Source organism: Lampris incognitus, chromosome 17, assembly GCF_029633865.1.
Source record: "Lampris incognitus isolate fLamInc1 chromosome 17, fLamInc1.hap2, whole genome shotgun sequence".
NCBI lineage: Eukaryota > Metazoa > Chordata > Actinopteri > Lampriformes > Lampridae > Lampris > Lampris incognitus.
Genome location: NC_079227.1, coordinates 21,873,659 through 21,892,747, shown reverse-complemented (window position 1 = coordinate 21,892,747; position 19,089 = coordinate 21,873,659). Strand labels below are relative to the sequence as shown.

Genomic DNA, 19,089 nt, shown 5'->3' with positions numbered 1-19,089 from the left:
ACAAGCACGCACACGGAAAAAATACAAAAATGAATGTTCTGTCATGAAATTTGCTAATTATTTCCACAGAAATAAATATTGCAATAAAGTATTATTATACATTCGCCTCTGATACAATTGTCTTATTCAACCTTTTCAGAAGAGTAAAAACTGAATTCCTCTTGAAGTTCTGAGCTTCAGTAAATTATTTGCTGTCCATTTTGACCAGACTTTGTCAAGCCAATCTTCTGCACCGTCTAATACATCCCAGTAGAGGGCGACATACACCTTCGTGTCGTGTTGAGTCACATTAGGCGGAACCAACGATAGAAGAATACGGAAATGGACCGTTTACTGGAGGAAATGTGAGGCGGCCTCTGGGAGAAATACATTTTGATATACGTTTGTTAACGTTGTCAATTCTGCTGTTTCGTGCTGGGGTTTTGGTTTTTTTTCCGTCATGAGGATAAATGAAAATACTTTACTAGAGGGAGAAAAAGTGGTGTTGGTGCCGTACAATGCAGACCATGTGCCCAGGTAAATCATCCCCGTAACAAGGGATGCTGTATCGTGAAACACTCACCTTGAGTTGAGTTGGTGTGTGTGTGTGTGTGTGTGTGTGTGTGTGTGTGTGTCTGTGTGTGTACCACTTTCGGATTGCTTGCATGTAACGGAGCTAATGCATGGCCGTTACAGACTGACTTATTTACACGATGGGATTCATTTTGAACAGAAAGACCCTTGATTTTGGCGAATCATATTCTCTGGCCCATAGACCCCCCCCCCCCCCCCCCCATTTGCCATGGTTTTCGGTGTCTTGCTGCTCCTAAACCATACATAATCCCCTTGTCTAACACTGTCAGATATCATGAATGGATGAAGTCTCCTGAGCTGCAGCAGCTAACGGCGTCAGAACCTCTGACTCTGCAACAGGAGTATGACATGCAGAGGAGCTGGAGGGAAGACAGTGACAGTAAGTTACCAGCTTGGGTGTGTGTGTATACACCAAGTGTAGAAAAGGTTATCTTTTGTTTGGTAAATTTGATGGCATTTATGGATGTGCGCACTGCCAGTGGCTGAACATTTGCAAAGCTCAAAATCTTGAGCAAGGACGCGTTGGATATTTCAGCAGCTTACCTTTTTGTTTAATCTTCTGACCTCCAGGGGGGGGGGACTGTAATGCGTGTATGCCATTCATTTTTAGCAAAGTACATGAATGAGAGACTGACATCGTCATATGAGTATTAGTGGGCTGATTGGCATTATATATAGTGCAATCCTATGGCTGTTGAAATTGTCCTCTCGGGTTGTTTTGTTGTTAAAGATGGGGTAGGCCACTTTTTTATAGCATCATTGGGCAAAAATTCCATAATAGCCTTTCCTCATATTGTAATTCAAGTGTTCTGAGAGAAAACTAGACTTCTGCCCCTGCTCTTGGCTCTGTATTCAGGCTTTTAAAAAGTCTAGCCCGGGACGGAAGGCTTTAGCCAATCGTAGGGCATTTCACAGACACATCGTTCCTATTGTCTGTTCTGCAAAGGCGGATGTGCGTGAACGCGATCAATTTTCGTCCGCCCGCCCCGCAGGTCGCTTGTGGTTGTAACCGTAACCCTAAAAATCAACAAGATACACTTTAAATGGCGGCTTCAAATAAACAATATTAGTGTAACTAAGAGATTCGCTGAAAATATTTTTTTTGATTGGATTATACACTACGATAAAAGTTTCATGAGTCTCGCTTTGACATTTCCTGGTTGTACATAAGTGTAAGGGGCTGAAGAGTGACGCAGAGGTCATTTGGTGGGCGGGGCCTCGCCGAGTGATACGAGGCAGCAGAGAGAAGTGGAAGGATTTGCATTGGAATGGTCAATGTTTTTTACTGCAACTTCAAGTCCTTTTTCACCCCTTTTGTCCTCTTGAAGACACAAAACACCTGTGATCCCCTACTTTTTATCTGAGGACATTAGCCGTCCCCACAGAAGTGGTGCAAGTAAAATGTATTCAGGGGCAGTGGAGATTGTGTTGTCGAAATGGCTGTCATGCCATATAGTCATACGGACAGACAGACATACAATAGGTCATACAGTACATAAGGAATCCATTATTCTTCTCACTCCTCTTCTTATCCCTTTTGCATCTTATTTCTCTAACTTCTCCTTAATAAAAAAATAAATTTCAGAGTGCACATTTATCATCCTGGATAAGCAGCAGTGGGCAGACCCCAAGGTGCAGGAAGAGCAATGCATGGTGGGAGATGTCAACATCTTCCTGACTGACCCCAGTGACCCCTCTTTGGCTGAGATGGAGATCATGATAGCTGGTAACATACACTGGTAACATGCTAGATGTTTGTTATAAACATGTCCAGATTATAGTTCCTCACTGTATCTGACAACAGGTGTTATGTATTGACAGTGACCCATGAACTGTGTAAAGTCTGAGATTTCACTGGATCCCTTTATCTTCCACTGCATATAAAATGATAAAGTAATCAACGTAATTGTTGTATGTTGGTTGATGCAGATAAATGGCTGTCTGTTGGTTTGATAGTTAGACGATGGTGTAGTCTGTGTAATTCTTGCTATGAAGTTCCATAGCACTTCCCCTTTTGGTGGGATTTACCTTATTTGATGGAAGAAGTGTTTTATCTAACCTTGCCAGTGATGTTTTTCCTTGTCTTAAAACAGAGCCCAGCTACAGGGGAAAAGGCCTCGGTAAGGAGGTGATGGGCATGATGATGTGCTATGGTGAGCTCCTTAACAAATGCCTGTTTTACTCTCCAAGGACACACACACACAGCATGTGAATAACTTAACAAATGTTTAAATGATAAAGGGAGAGTTTTTTTCATTTACTTTTTTTCACTGATAGAAAGATTTTTAGAGACAACTTTTAAGTTATGGCATCTCTTCACTCAATACACTCCTATGTGTTGAACTGACTTGAAGATATTTTTTCTAATATTACGTTTATCACTTTCAAAGCAAGCACAGTTCTGGCCATAACTCTTGGTCTACACAGGTTATATTATGTAATTAGTCTTTTGACTGTGTCCCACTGGTTCTGCTTTCGCTAAAATAGATGGTAAGATTAAAAATGCTACACGCTTGCTAATAACTTGCCTTTATTAGAATCGGTGCATATCTATTGCAAGAAACAGACTTATACAAAGTGTGGCTAAATCACTTCTAATGTAGACCAGGGTAAGCAATATTTTAGATTTATTTATTCCCTATGAGCACAAATTATAATTTTGTGGTATAGACCGAACACAAAATAGCCAAATTTTTGCAACCAAAACCTCCAGGCTGAGAAGTGACCTGCTGGAGGACGTTAGGCAAGCAGAATTGATATTATAGTTTAAATCACTCCTTTAAACTTTTATTTCTTTAGCCAGTTCAGGTTTTCAAACTTGCAGCCATTCACCACAAACTGCCTTCTGTCAAGTTTCAAGCGACTGCCACCCTCCCCTCAGAATATCTTGCAGATCTTCAGATGTTGGGAGTACGTTGTGGTCGAGGTGTAATGGCTGTAACGTGTAGCGAACTGCTATAGTGCTGATCACTGTACTCTTCAACATTAGGATTGACCAAACTGGGGATCGAGAAGTTCGAGGCAAAAATCGGGCTGGACAACCAAGTCAGCATCGCCATGTTCAAGAAACTCAACTTCCAAGAGGTAATGAGGCCAAACTTTATTATTTCATGACACAGTGAAGGCATCATAAGAAGAGCTGATGTGAAAAGTGATAGGAGAAATAGATGAACAGTGCTAGACTAACATTACTGTAAGTCAGTCTAAGCATTATCTCTGCCTTTGTTTTAAAGCTGTCGCTATGTAAGGTGTTTAAGGAGGTGACCCTGGGAATGACTGTGGATGACTCCATTCAGAAAAGGCTGCTGAGTGACATGGCCTACATGAAAGAAAGGGACTATAAAAAGACCTGCAGCAACAGACAGGAAGGGCTTTCGCAATGAAGTGCAGTAACGCTGCAAGGACTTTGTGAAGCCGTATGTACCGAGCACATCCAGATGCTCCGGACGCTGGCAAGATGCTAAAGCAGAGCTGAAGAACTGCTATTTTATCTATGAATTTAAACATACAAACGCATGCACATACACATGTAGTTATTAAACACAAAGTTGTTTGACATTTGTAATGTTTCATAGGTTGTATGTATCGCAATAACAATCAGTTTTCACAAAAAAACATTTGATTTTGGAAACACTTGTGATTCAAGTGTTTTCATAGCCTCATCTTGTGCTGTAAAGTAATACTATTTGCTACATAAAGCCCACATGGTAAACAACCAACCTATGTGCTATTAATACACGTCAAACAGAGATCCAACCAATACACACTGGCTCACCGAAACATATGAACACAAACAAAATAACGATCTAGTGATTTCTGATCAACACAAAAAACACACTTTGATGCATACACACACCGTCTTCTTCCTGCCTGGAGCAAAATACAAATATATTGGATGTCATTGTAGATATAGTCAGATGAACTATGAATTGCAGTGTCATGTTGCACCAACTCCTAACTCACTAGTCCTACACCAATCCTCTTCTCTGCCTCTCTTATGCCCACATGCTGTGTTAAATGTCCATTGCATTACATTAAAATCAAAAACAATTTTCAGTTTGACTTAATGGGATTGTGGGGGGGGGGGGGCTAATAGCGAAGCCATGGTTTATTGTATGCAAGAGAAAATGACCCTCTATTCAAAGTGTGATTGCTTGTCAAGCACCTGATTCAGAGAAACGAGGCAGTGGAAGATAGATCTGTGGTTCAGGAAATAATTTTAGTGCTGCACTTGTGATTTCTGAGATAAGGGGAACAGAGATATTCTAATGGGTTTAGGGAATTGTTTAGTGGGACATTGGCTGTTATATTCAATGGGTGTGTCGACAGGCATCGTCAACCAGGCTGTTGAATGCTGGTGGTCCAAAACAATAGGTTATTGATTAGGGTCAAGATAGAAACTAAGTTGGGGTTTACCAATGTCTTCAAATTAGAGTAGAAATTGACACTTTTTAAAATGAAATTATAGTAGGCTGACTGGGTGTACAACATGCAATGTTAAGTCATCTCTGACATACACTATATGTACAAAACTATTGGGACACCTGGCCATTACACCTACAGGAGCTTTTATGACATCCCATAGGCATTAATATGGAGTTGGTCCCCCCCTTTGCAGCTATAACAGCTTCCACTCTTCTGAGAAGGCTTTCTACAAGATTTTGGAGTGTGTCTGTGGAAACGTTTGCCCATTAATCCAGAAGAGCATTTGTGAGGTCAAGCACTGATGTTGAACAAGAAGACCTGGCCCCCAATCTCTGTTCTAGTTCATCCCAAAGGTGTTCGATGGGGTTGAGGTCAGGCTCTGTGCGGGCCAGTCAAGTTCTTCCACACCAAACTCACCCAACCATGTCTTAATGGACCTTGCTTTGTGCACAGTCATGCTGGAACAGAAAAGGGCCCCCCCCCCCGAACTGTTCCCACAAAGTTGGAAACATAGAATTGTCCAAAATGTCATGGTATGCTGAAGCATTAAGATGTCCTTTCACTGGAACTAAGGGGCCTAGCCCAACCCCTGAAAAACAACCCTATACCATTGCCCTCCTCCACCAAACTTTACAGTTGGCACAATGCAGTCAGGCAGGTAACGTTCTCCTGGCATCCGCCAAAGCCAGACTCGTCCATCAGACTTCCAGACAGAGAAGCATGATTCGTCACTCCACAGAACACGTTTCCACTGGTCCAGAGTCCAGTGGCAACATGCTTTACACCACTCCATCTGACGCTGGCATTGTGCTTGGTGATGTAAGGCTTGCATGCAGCTGCTCGGCCATGGAAACCCATTCCGTGAAGCTCCTGGCACACGGTTTTTGTGCTGATGTTAATGCCAGAGGAAGTTTAGAACTCTGCAGTTATTGAGTCAACAGAGCGTTGGTGACTTTTACGCACTATGCGCCTCAGCACTCGTTGACCCCGCTGTGTGATTTTACATGGTCTGCCACTTTATTGCTGAGTTGCTGTTGTTCCTAAACGTCTCCACTTTTCAATAATACCACTTACAGTTGACCGTGGAATATCTAGCAGGGAAGAAATTTCACGAACTGACTCATTGCAAAGGTGGCATCCTATGACATCAAGTGAATTGTTCTCGATTGCCATTACTATTATCAGCATGATACAGTTAAAACCACAGGGTACACTTACACATATCTACATATACATCATATATTCGTTTATGGAAGCAGCGTCTCACAATCTTTGCAGAATAAAGTACTGATACGATGCCCTGATGCTGATTCTACATTTGTTTATGAGTGTTACATCCCTCAGCCTGGTGAGGGACAACAACTAGTGCACTGGGTAACAGTGAGGTGAGGGTGCAACACAGTGAGACAGATAAACGTGTATAAATATAATAACATATAAATATTTATTAACTTAAACACCATGACAGGACAAGGAAACTGAGCGGTTGCCAAAACAACAAACTACTAATAAAAGCAACCCCCCCTTGACAGTACTCAAAAGCACCAAGCCTAAATAAAGAGGATGGCAACCGCTCCTAACCTAGTGTGTATAACAGGAGGTAACTACTTGATAGGGTGCATGCCCATGGGCATCTTACCTTGATCCCCTTGCCCAAAAGAACTAAACAAACTAAAGGCTAAACATAACTCAAAATACTCAAGTGTGAAACAATGCAAGACTTAACTGGAAATTGGCCAGACTTTACAAACACAAGGTAGCAACAGAACATTAACTAAAATCGCACACAAACTAAACTAGCTGGCCGCAGAACTGAAGACATGTGGGGGTTTAATTAGTAGACTGCACAACTGATGGAAAATGGTTGATTGGTTGACTGGTGGATTAGATGATGAGGAGATCCTGGTGGACGCTTGAATGTAGAATGAGAGTGACGGTTCGATACAGAAGAGAACACAAAACAATTATACGGACACACCCGTGGCCGTAACAATGAGTGTATAAGGTAGTATGCTTAGATGCTAAACGAATTTCTATTCGGCTGACAATAAATAATCAACATACTGTAGCGAATTCGGGGGACAACGCACCAACAGGAACTGCTGCGGCCGGGAAGCGAACCCGTATCGCCCTCACCGGAGGAGGCGTCGCTAACCGCTCGACTAAAGGGTCACACCCGCGAGCCAGCGGCCAGCATGTCTTCTTATCCGTGCACGTTACAATACACTTGTAAGTAGAGAGGAAGCACACCTTCCACTTAAGTCTCTGAAACATATGAAAAAAAATTGAGTGGAAAAGCCACAAATATGTACGTTGATGGCCAACCTTGCTTTTTTTATCTCTTTATCTTGCACCTTTGTCTCTGCTCGTTTTTATTCTATAATTACATCGATCAGCGCTGCTCGAAATGTATCTGGAAAAATAGGTAATCTGGAATTGGAAAGAAAAAGTTAAACAGCTACTGTTCCTCCAAGCCTGTAGGTGGCGACGTGCTCTACTTAATGTCAATGCAGCGTCTCTTTGTTTCACCGCCGACCGAGATGCTGGCGTTAAAATAGCTTTATTTTTCCCACCCGTATTTCCCGAAGACCCTCCCTACTCTGCATTTAATTGGCTAATACTCGTTGCTTCCGTTGTTAAATTGGCGTTAGGGTTAAAGATCAGCCAATCAGAGACAGGATAGGGGCGTGTCTTCACGAAATGCGGGTGGGAAAAAATAATGCAGTTCAATCAGTGACGTGGATTTTCATTGAGGAAATCCCAGTCAGTCAGCGCAGTCGCGTAAAGAAAAAGATTAATCAGTGTTTTTTTCCCCTATTGTTGTAAAGCTTCTCTCGTATCGATCTTAAGAGACTCTTAGGACCACTTATTCCCCTTTCATTTGTCACACCGGAGCATTCTGTCACCTCATATCCTGACGATCTAACAGGTGAGTAATGTGGCTCATGTGTAACGTCACTTTGTCACTGCTGTCAAAATGCCCACAAGTGGATTTGAAATTTGTTGTCAGGTTGTGAAGTTATTTAGTTTTTTTGTTTGTTTTCCCTATTCCACAGATACCAGGATGAGTAAAAGCAAAGTATTGAATCTGAGGGATAAGATCAGTGGCAATGAAATTGACCTAAGCCTCTGTAACCTCACTGAGGTGCCAGTGAAAGAGCTGGTAAGTTACTCAATGCCTCTATGTCTGTGCTGTTTCATAATCTAAATGTTCCATTGCTACATTATGAAACTGATTACTCCAGCAGTGATCTGCTAATCTGTCTGGGGTCCATCTTCTGTAAATTATAATCCTAGTTATGAATATGAGGCATTTCTCATTGAGAAGTTATTGGGGAATCAGTGTGCTCTGAATTGAGGAGAGTGTGGCATAATTTCAGTCAATATACCATGGATTTAGCTTTTTGATAGTTAGTATACTATTGATGAGTATATATGTTAACAACATTTTTGGGCTGTCATATAATTTCATGATTTCCTGCACAGGCTGCTTTCCCCAAGGCAACGGTTCTGGACCTGTCATGCAACAACATTACCTCCCTTCCTGTAAGTACAAACATAGGTACACATTAAACTTTGCAAGACGCTGAACCCATCCTACAAAATGTCACACACTTGCCTGTATTTTTCATTACAGACTCTGTAACATGCAGTAAACACTGCAATTTATAAGGCTGCCTGCTACTAATTATCCTTCTGATGTTATCATTTTATACTGATGCATGTGCTTTCAAGTGCTCATGTGCTTTTGTTTGTCAATTGTGTCTCTCTGCTTGTCAGCATTTTATCCTGACAGTACATTTTCCAGCATTGTTATGATTTCTGTGACTTTTTTTGTGTGTCTCTGTTTGAGTTTTGTTTTATTTGTTTTGTGCAGCCAGAATTCTGCAATCTCTCCCACCTGGTAAAGGTGGATCTGAGTAAGAACCAACTGACCGGTCTACCAGATGATCTGGGAAACCTAGTTAACCTGCAGCATCTGGACCTCTATAACAACAAGCTGAGTGTGCTGCCTGTCAGTTTCTCTCAGCTCAAGGTAGGTTACAGACTCAGTTTTGTAATTTTTCCATCTCAACAGCACGTTTTACCTAGTTTGTTCATAGTAAAACATTTTCTGCCATAGTGCTGGTGTTATGTTGCCAAAAGACGATGTGAGATCAGTCAGTCAGAGATGTCGCCTCATTGTGCTTATATCTGCACTCTGGTCAATTTGATACATTGTACAAAACCTCAAGAAAATCCATCCTCCACAAATCATGTTCTTTATTGGGTAGACTATAATCATGTTTTTCTTCTCCTTCTTTTGGCTGCTCTCGTTAGGGGTCGCCACAGCAGATCATCCATTTACATCTCTTCCTGTCCTCTGCATCTTCCTCTGTCACACCAACCAACATGTCCTACCTCACCACATTCATAAACCTCCCTCTTTTCCTCTCCCCTGGCAGCTCCAGCTTCAGCATCCTTCTCCCAATATACCCAGCATCTCTCCTCCACACATGTCCAAACCATCCCAATCTCACCTCTTTTGCTTTGTCTCCAAACCGTCCAACCTGAGCTGTCCATTTAATATACTTGTTCCTAATCCTATCCTTCTTCGTCACTTCCAACGAAAATCTTAGCATCGTCAACTCTGCCACCTTCAGCTTCACATTTTCATCAGTGCCACCTTCTCCAAACCATACAACATAGCTGGTCTCACGACCATCTTGTAAACCTTCCCTTTAACTCTTGCTGGTACCCTTCTGTCGCAAATCACTCCAGACACTCTTCTCCACCCACACCACCCTGGCTGCATTCTCTTCTTCACCTTTCTTCCGCACTCCCCGTTACTTTGAACAGTTGACCCAAAGTATTTAAACTCATCCACCTTAGCCACCTCTACTCCTTGCATCCTCACCATTCTGCTGTCCTCCCCCTCATTCACTCATCTGTATTCCATCTTGCCCCTTCTGACTTTCATTCCTTTTATCTCCAGTGCATACCTCCACCTCTCTTGGCTCTCCTCAACCTGCTCCCTACTCTCACTATAGATCACAATGTCATCCGCGAACATTATAGTCCACGGAGACTCCTGCCTGATCTCATCCGTCAACTGTCCAAAACTATTGCAAACAAGAAAGGGCTCATGGCCAATCCTTGATGTATTCCCACCTCCACCTTGAACCCATCTGTTACACCAACCGCACATTTCAGCACTGTCACACTGCCCTCATACATATCCTGTACCACTCTTACATACTTCTCTGCCCCTCCCAACTTCCTCATACAATACCACACTTCTTCTCTCGGCACCCTGTCATATGCTTTCTCTATATCCACAAAGACACAATGTAACTCCTTTTGACCATCTTTATACTTCGCCATCAACATTCTCAAACGAAACATCGCATCTGTGGTGCTCTTTAGTGGCATGAAACCATACTGCTGCTCACTAATCATCGCCTCTCCTCTTCACTAGCTTCTATTACTCTTTCCCATAACTTCATGCTGTGGCTGGTCAACTTTATACCCCTGTAGTTACTACAGTTCAGTGCACCACCCTTATTCTTGAAAATCGGTGCCAGTACACGTGTTCACTTCTCAAGCATCCTCTCACTTTACAAGATTGTGTTAAACAATCTAGTTAAAAACTCCACTGCCATCTCTTTTAAACATGTCCATGCCTCCACAGGTTTGTCATCTGGACCAAGCGCTTTTCCACTCTTCATCCTCTTCATAGCTGTCCTTACTTCATCCTTGCTAATCCACTGCACTTCCTGATTCACTATCCTCACATCATCCAGCCTTCTCTCTCCCTAATTTTCTTCATTCATCAGCCCCTCAAAGTACTCCTTCTACCTTCTCAACACACTCTTCTCGCTTGTCAGCACATTTCCATCTCTATGCTTCATCACCCGAACCTGCTGCATGTCCTTCCCAGCTCGGTCCCGCTGTCTAACCAATCGGTCCAAGTCCCTTTCTCCTTCCATAGTGTCCAACCTCATACAACTTGCCATACGTCTTTTCCTTTGCCTTCACAACCTCTGTCTTCACCTTACACTACATCTTTTTTCCTGTACGTCCTCATTCCACCACCAAGTTTCCTTGTCTTCCTTCCTCTTTCCGGATGACACACCAGTTACCTTCCTCGCTGTCTCCCTAACCATTTCTGTGGTAGTTGCCAAGCCATCCGGCAACTCTTCACTACCACCCAGTGTCTGTCTTAGTGCCTCCCTGAACTCTATACAACAGTCTTCCTTCAACTTCCACCATTTGATCCTTGGCTCTGCCTTCACTCTCCTCCTCTTCTTGGTCTCCAAAGTCATCCTACAGACCACCATCCGATGCTGCCTAGCTACATTCTCCCCTGTCACCACCTTGCAGTTTCCAATCTCTTTCAGATTGCACCTCCTACATAAGATACAGTCTACCTGTGTGCACCTTCCTTGACTCTTATACGTCACCCTGTTTTCTTCCCTCTTCTTGAAATACGTATTCACCACAGCTATTTCCATCCTTTTCACAAAATCCACCACCAATCTGTCCTTCCACATTCATCTCATTGACACCATACCTACCCATCACCTCCTTATCACCTCCATTCCGTTCACCAACATGCCCATTGAAGTCTTCTCCAGTCACCACTCTCTCCTTCTTGGGTGGACTGTCCACTACCTCATCCAACTCACTCCAGAATTCTTTTTTTTCTTGCATCTCACAACCAACTTGTGGGGCATATGCCCTAACAACATTCGTCAACAGATCTTCGATTTCCAGCTTCATACTCATCACTCTGTCCAACACTGTCTTCATTTCCAACACACTCTTGACATACTCGTCCTTCAGAATTACCCCTATCCCATTTCTCCTCCCATCCACATCGTGGTAGAAGAGTTTGAACCCACCTCCGATGCTCGTGATGTTACTGCCCTTCCACCTGGTCTCTTGCACACACAGTATATCTACCTTCCTTTTCTCCATCATATCAGCCAGTTCTCTCCCTTTACCAGTCATAGTGCCAACATTCAAAGTTCTGACTCTCACCTCCACACGCGTACCTTTCCTCTTCCCCCGCTGCCTCAGGACATGTCTTCCCCCTCTTCTTCTCCTTCGCCCAACAGTAGCATAGTTTTCACCGGCACCCTGCTGGCAAAAAGTACTGGTGGCGGTCGTTGGTAACCCGGGCCTTGACCGATCCGGTATGGAAATCTGATTTGTGATCCGCATATTTGATTTGGCAAAGGTTTTACGTAGAATGTAGTCATATTTTGTGAAAATGTTACGTTTAACTATGAATTTTCACACCATACCCAGGAAATTTTGCACAGCTTCCACGATCCCAATATGCAGAAAGAACTGTACGTCATTGCTCTAGATGTGACGTGGGTCTGCACAGAATCTGCACATGTTAGCTTGTTTTGAAAATTATTTCACTATTTATTGCTGTGTTCCACCTCCTGTTGATGTGTGCATGTTTTTTCAGAGTCTTAAGTGGCTGGATCTCAAAGATAACCCTCTGGAGCCCAGCCTGGCTAAGGTTGCCGGAGACTGTCTGGATGAGAAACAATGTAAACAGTGTGCCTCCAAGGTAAGTGATTGAAAGGGATAGAGGAAAGGATTTTGGGTGCAGGGGTGGGTATTGGACACAACTGTATTATTAATGTCAGTGTCTAAAACTTTGGTTGTGATGCAAAGGCTACTGTGATGCTTAATGGTCTGGATGTGTTGTCTCCTAGGTTCTGCAGCACATGAGGGCCATCCAGGAAGAGGTGGATCGGGCAAGAGAGAAGCGCCTCCTAAGGGAGAGAGGTAGGTCCCACAGTTTGTCAGTTTAATTCAAGTTTTGAAGTAGTTTCCTTAGAGAGCGCTAGGGTTGTTCTTCCTTCTATTCTTTTTTTGGGCATTTACATTACCTTTTTTTCATTATACTGGGTATTACCAACCGCTTATTCCATGGCTTTTTCATAATTTGCAGTTATTTATAACACACATTCGATGAGGTTTGATTAGTCCTTGGGGGGGAAATGGAATTACTGTTGCAGCAGATGTATATTCTGATAGGGGAAAAAAAACACCAGCCAAGTATTAAGGTACACTTGGAAGAGCAAAGTTTTTAGGCCTTTCTTGATGGAAGTGATTGAGTCTGTAGCCCTGATGGAGAGCTCGCCACCACTTTGGGGCCAGGTGAGAGAAAAGTCTAGAGCTAGGGCTCACCACTGTTTGAGTGGGCATAGATGCTAAATGGTAATTTATGTTAACGATTTATGTATCAATTGTGCATTTAATATATGATGATTTAACATTTTAGATAAATAACAAAGCATAAGCAAGCCATCTGAAATTGATTACGCCTTCCTACATTTTCCCTCTGCTCCAAATGAATAATTTAGAAAAAATGAACAGTAAGACATCTACCTATTTCCAGCTGTCATCATCTCTCCTCACACCACATTTGGATACCATGGATGGAAAAGAGCCATTGCTTTAATTTCATTCACTGTCTCATTGTACTTCAGTTGCATATAACCACAACCACCCTGAGCTTCTCGTGTTTCCTTTAGTCATTGCGTAGAGAAATGGCATGCAATAACCTTTGACACTAAGAGCAGATTTTTTCTTAACTACATTTAAAAAAAAAACATTACACATCTGGATACATGCTTCACACACCCATCTCACATGTCTTAGGATTATACTGAAGCAAGACCTTTTTAATAAGTATTGATTTCATATTATTAGTCTCAAAGTAATGTTGCATGCTAGAGCCAGGAATTTGATGAGGTTGTAGCCCCACGAGCTTGACAGCTAGAAGGCGTACTTGTACACTTTTAGAACAGGAGCACACTGTGGAAAAAGCAAGAAAGATAAAAAAAGCAGGAACAAGCCATCTGATACGCTGTTGAGATAACAAAAAGAGTACAGAAAAAAATGATCTGCTGGAAAATGACTGGCCATATTTCCTATCTTCTTCCCACCATGCCAGAACTGGAGAAAAAGAGGGAGGCTAAGCAGAGGGAACGGGAGGTGAGAGAGCGGGAGGCTCGTAAACGGGAGAAAGCAGAAGAAAAGGAGAGGAGGAGGCAAGAGTACAATGCCCAGATGGCAAGCTTGGCTGCTCAGGAGCAACAGAAGAAGAGGAAAGAAGAGAAGAAGAAGAGGAATGGACAGGCAGCAGGTAAGCCTGTGATTCTGGGTGATATGACTCTTACAGGGATGCTTGAGGCACATTTACCATGAACTAACAGCCTTTTCAGTCCAGATATTGATTTGTTCTCAGAATTTGTTTATTTGTTGTTTACTCTGAGGTTAGACATAAATATTGTTCCACAGAATCAGAATTGAAAATTCTGCTATCTTAAGTTTGATTTTTTTTTTTTTTTTTGTGGATTTTTCCCCCCCTGTTCTCCCCAATTGTACCTGGCCAATCACACCGCTCTCCGATCCGTCCCGGTCACTGCTCCACCCCCTCTGCCGATCCGGGGAGGGCTGCAAACTACCACATGCCTCCTCCGATACATGTGGAATCACCAGCCGCTTTTTTTCACCTGACAGTGAGGAGTTTAACCAGGGAGAAGTACATAATAGTGCGTGGGAGGATCACGCTATTCCCTTCCAATTCCCCCTCCCCCTCGAACAGGCGCCCCGACTGACCAGAGGAGGCGCTAATGCAGCAACCAGGACACATACCCACATCCAGCTTCCCACCCGTAGACACGGCCAATTGTGTCTGTAGGGACACCTGACCAAGCAGGAGGTAACACGAGGATTTGAACAGGCGATCCCCGTGTTGGTAGGCAATGGAATAGACCGCTATGCTTCCTGGACGCCCTTAAGTTTGATTTTTTTTTCTTTTTTCATTTGTATTTAATCTAATGGTAAAGTTGAATAAATGAGTTGGATTTAGAGGAACTTAAAGTACCTCATCATGTGACCCATAGTTGAGGTGCTGGATACCCGTTACCTCACCTCTCCTAGAAGTACCCACATTCTGTGTGCACCCTTAAACCTTTGCAACACACAAGCCATAACCAAACGTTTTGGCTACACAAGGGAGCCAGCAGGTCAAGCACGGCCTTTGTGTCAATGGCTAGCATACGTTTGTCAAAATTTGATAATCATTTAAAGAATTCTAAACTATTTCCTCCTTCACAACTTCAAGACAAATAAAAAGACTTAAAGGTGTGATGGATTTGTGGTCTGAAGCAAACTATTGTGACCATCAGATATAAGACCATCAGAAATAAGGACAACCGTTAGATTTTAAATAGCTAACCCCCATTCTCCGCTTTATGATTTAGAGATTATGTATTGCTAACTTTTCAGCACCCCACCCCATTTACTAATGACCTTCACTTAATTTTTTTTCATCTTTGGAAGAGAAATGCATAAAATGAGAGATGGAGGTACTGCTTTAAACCTATTGGTGACAGAATATTTTACATGTATAATGATATTTGCAAACTAAGGTGATGTCTTAAAGTAAAGTTATGCTGATGACGAACGCTTTTAATTTCATCTCCCCAGATAAAAAGGCCGCGGTGGAATCCGCCCCTAAACCAAGACGTTCTCGCATTTGCCTGCTGTTCAAGCTCCTCCTCCTTCTGTTGCTTGGATTGGTTGCAGCTGCTGCCGCCTGCTGGCTGACGGACCTACGGAAGGAGGCGGTCTGCACGCCAATCAATGTTGCTGTGGACGACGGTCTATCCTGGGCCAGGAAGCAAGAGGTTGTGGTCAGCCAGCTGATTCAGAACATCTCCTCAATGGCGAAGGAGTTTCTGGAAACCACGCAAGCATCTAAGAACTAAATGTCAATCGGCCTCCATCATCTCCATGGGCCACAGGGTTCCCACTTTGATCCGTCAAAGCTTGGATTGATCGCTATTCAGAAAAATTTGCCATTTGGGGTTTTTTTTTTTTTTTTTTTTTTTAATTATGTAAAAATTGTGAATCTCTGAGGTGGGAACCTATGCACCCCTTCACCCTGTACTGTGTTGTCAGGGATGTGAAGAATGTGGATATTTTGGTGGTCAGCGATGGACAGATGTGAAAAGATCAGCTTAAATTCCTATGGAATTGTCGTTGCTCTTCTTCCCTTGTTGTACTGCTTGTTTAAAAAATAAAATTAAAAAAAGACTGTCTTCTGACACACTTTTGACCATGATCTTACACATATGACCAGCGCCTTATGCTTTCCAAGTCCTGAGGAGTAGCTAATATTTGATATGTGCCCAGTGAAATGTGACAAGATGGCCTTGTCTGTCATACTGAATTCTTAAACCAAATCTAGCTACCTTAAGGTCATGGGTCAGCCAGTGATAGATCTGAGCAGTCTGAAAATGTGCAGTCAAAGGCTGTAGGAATTTTGTGTTGACTTGTTCGTCTCTCCTCATTTCAGTCTTAATAACCCCTGTGCTGTGAACCCAATTATCTACCCATATTAACACAATTTAAAAAGGGTGAAAATGCTTCCAGCAACCTGTGCTAACTAACACCTGTGCCCTGCCAGTCATTGATAAGGATCAGGGAATTCCAGTTATTGGACTGGTATTGGACTAGCTTTCTCTAGTCTGAAGTGGTTCTCTTTTTCTTAATTTCATCATTTACAGTTGTAATTCTGGGGTCATGTAAGATAGCTGGAAGATTATTCCCACTGTGTAAATGATGGACAAGATATGAGGCCACTGCTGACTAATCAAATGCATCTTGTGGTCTGCCGCTTCATCTCAGCTGCCAGGGCAGGGTGCAGCAGGTGGTTTTGTAAAGCTGTGATTATGCTCATGAGTGTTGACATCAATAAATGGCTAAGCATCGCAGCAAGTTTTGTTTGAACAATGTTTTTGCAGAACAGAGAATTTAGTGGATAAATGCAGAAATTTGCAGGAAATGGGAGCACTGGGAAATTGTTTAAATGAAATGACTGATTGAATACAGTTCATTATCTACATTAGGTTATGCTGGCACTGTTAAACCTGTGAGCCTGGAGATAGGCTTGCCATGAACCCTGCATAGGGTCAATATGGACGTTGACCAAGATTCAAAAAAATCTATTTGCATGAGATACAAGGTTGCCTCTCCATTTTCTAACATAAACAGAAGATGTGCGGCTCAATTTTATCCTTTTTTTTAAAATCCCCCCTCCCCCTTTTTTTCTCCCCAATTGTACCTGGCCAATTACCCCACTCTTCTAAGCTGTCCCGGTCGCTGCTCCGCCCCCTCTGCTGATCCAGGGAGGCTGCAGACTACCACATGCCTCCTCCGATACATGTGGAGTTGCCAGCCGCTTCTTTTCACCTGACAGTGAGGAGTTTCGCCAGGGGGACGTAGCACATGGGAAGATCACTCTATTCCCCCCAGTTCCCCCGAACAGGCGCCCCGACCGACCAGAGAAGGTGCTAGTGAAGCGACCAGGACACATACCCACATCCGGCTTCCCACCCGCATACACGGCCAATTGTGTCTGTAGGCTGCCACGCCAACCGGACACCCCAGCTCAGTTTTATCAGTCGACTGTAGATGGTGGCGGACAACACTACAGTGAATTAACTGACTTTACCATTAAAAGGAAGGTCAAAGCTCACCTATTGAGAGATATTACTCAAAATGTACTCGGACCCAAAACTGACACCCAGAAACTTGTAGCCGAGGTGATCCATAATGAATGTTTTCTCGAGCTCTTGATGTTTTAAGATGCCTGGTTAACCCACGGAGATCATATTAAGATCTCAGTTAACCTACTATGTAAGCTTTTAAACTTAATTTCTTGAAAAATGCCAGGACGCTGCTTGTGGTCATAGGCTGCCATCACAGCTGACCATTGGCCCCTATTAAAAACAAAAAAGATACCACAAAAAAAGTTTCTCCCCCTGGATGAGTTTCAGTTCTGGAAGCAATAGTCCCCCCCACCCCACCCCACCCCTTTGAGCAGATTAAGAACAAAGATATCACAGACAGATATTATCTGTGTTTATCTCTGTTGTACCAATACAGATATTTGTTGTTCTCTGGGATTTGAATGCATGAGTAAATGGCAACAGTTAAACAGAATTGATCACAGAGATTGATTCATCTAGCTGGCAAAAAAATCAATGTGAATATAGCACGATCATTAGGTCATCTATAGTGTGTGTGTGTGTGTGTGTGTGTGTGTGTGTGTGTGTGTGTGTGTGTGTGTGTGTGTGTGTGTGTGTGTGTGTGTGTGTGTTTGTGTGCGCGCTCGCCAGGTTTTTCTATCCTGATGGGGACCCCATTAGGATAAAAACACACACACACACAAAAAAAACTGAAATCACATAACTTGTGGGGTGATTTCATGGGTCCCTGTGAGGAAAGGGTCTATTGTAGGGTTAGGACTTGGGTTTAGGGTTAAGGTTAGAATTGGGCTTAGGTTAAAGTTTGGGTCAGGGTTAAGGTTAGGCATGTAGTTCATGTGTTTGCTTGTTTGTATACAGGTGCTCTTTTCTCTTAGAATCTCACAACATTTCTTCGGGATGTGAGATGAGATCCGGTTGTTTTCACGTTACTGATGGGCTGCCGAGAGAAGCTGTTGTCATGCTGCTGTGGCCTAATGCAAATACAGCCCAAAAAGATGGACAAATCGATGCACATGAACAACACATGGAGCATAACCTTGTCCTTGTTCGATACAAGGTTGTTTGCCTTGACTTTAGCGGGACATTAATGAGGGTTCTATAGCCAAAAGTTTTGTCCTGTGTCACTTTTTGCACAAGAGGAAGATCATGTTAAAACAAATTAAATAATAATTTTCTAGTTTGCCTCTGGATGTTCTCTATACGCATGTACGACACTCTATAGGGCTTTTGTATTATTTCCTAACATGTATTATTTTTGGGATCGACACACCTGTGAGAAATAATTGACTCCGGTGGTCCATATCTGACTCGACAGAGATACGAAATGTTGCTTAGAGCCATGTGTTAGCACGCAACTAAAACGGAAAAATGTCAGTCGACACCTGACACTATATGAATCGCAATAAACAAGTTGCCTTACCTGTGCAGGAGAGCATATAACGACATGTGTCTGTGTGTTTATGTGTTTGTTTGTGTCCATTTGCGTGTGTGATGTAACATCTGATTGTCTGCATGATTTGTA

General features: G+C 42.8%; 2 protein-coding genes across 2 annotated transcripts; both read left to right on the top strand.

The window, feature by feature from the left end:
• Positions 1-312: 312 nt before the first annotated feature.
• nat9 (N-acetyltransferase 9 (GCN5-related, putative)) lies at positions 313-4,288 on the top strand. Its single transcript, XM_056297373.1, has 6 exons — positions 313-516; positions 843-952; positions 2,159-2,299; positions 2,667-2,726; positions 3,563-3,657; positions 3,807-4,288. Exons 1-6 carry the CDS (start codon positions 440-442, stop codon positions 3,954-3,956), a joined length of 633 nt encoding a protein of 210 aa, XP_056153348.1. The 5' UTR covers positions 313-439; the 3' UTR covers positions 3,957-4,288.
• A 3,469-nt stretch (positions 4,289-7,757) lies between these two features.
• On the top strand, positions 7,758-16,784 carry lrrc59 (leucine rich repeat containing 59). The gene is made up of 8 exons (XM_056297478.1): positions 7,758-7,927; positions 8,055-8,161; positions 8,485-8,544; positions 8,876-9,034; positions 12,461-12,565; positions 12,714-12,786; positions 13,961-14,152; positions 15,502-16,784. The coding sequence occupies exons 2-8, from the start codon at positions 8,063-8,065 to the stop codon at positions 15,780-15,782; spliced, it is 969 nt and encodes a 322-aa protein (XP_056153453.1). The 5' UTR covers positions 7,758-7,927; positions 8,055-8,062; the 3' UTR covers positions 15,783-16,784.
• The last annotated feature ends 2,305 nt before the right edge of the window (positions 16,785-19,089 follow it).

Coding starts and splice junctions, on each gene's coding strand:
- lrrc59 (XM_056297478.1), top strand. CDS start 8,063: ATGAGTAAAAGCAAAGTATTGAATCTGAGGGATAAGATCAGTGGCAAT. Junction 9,035..12,460: donor TCAGTTTCTCTCAGCTCAAG/GTAGGTTACAGA, acceptor ATGTTTTTTCAG/AGTCTTAAGTGGCTGGATCT. Junction 12,787..13,960: donor GCGCCTCCTAAGGGAGAGAG/GTAGGTCCCACA, acceptor CCACCATGCCAG/AACTGGAGAAAAAGAGGGAG.
- nat9 (XM_056297373.1), top strand. CDS start 440: ATGAGGATAAATGAAAATACTTTACTAGAGGGAGAAAAAGTGGTGTTG. Junction 517..842: donor AATGCAGACCATGTGCCCAG/GTAAATCATCCC, acceptor TAACACTGTCAG/ATATCATGAATGGATGAAGT. Junction 2,300..2,666: donor GATGGAGATCATGATAGCTG/GTAACATACACT, acceptor GTCTTAAAACAG/AGCCCAGCTACAGGGGAAAA.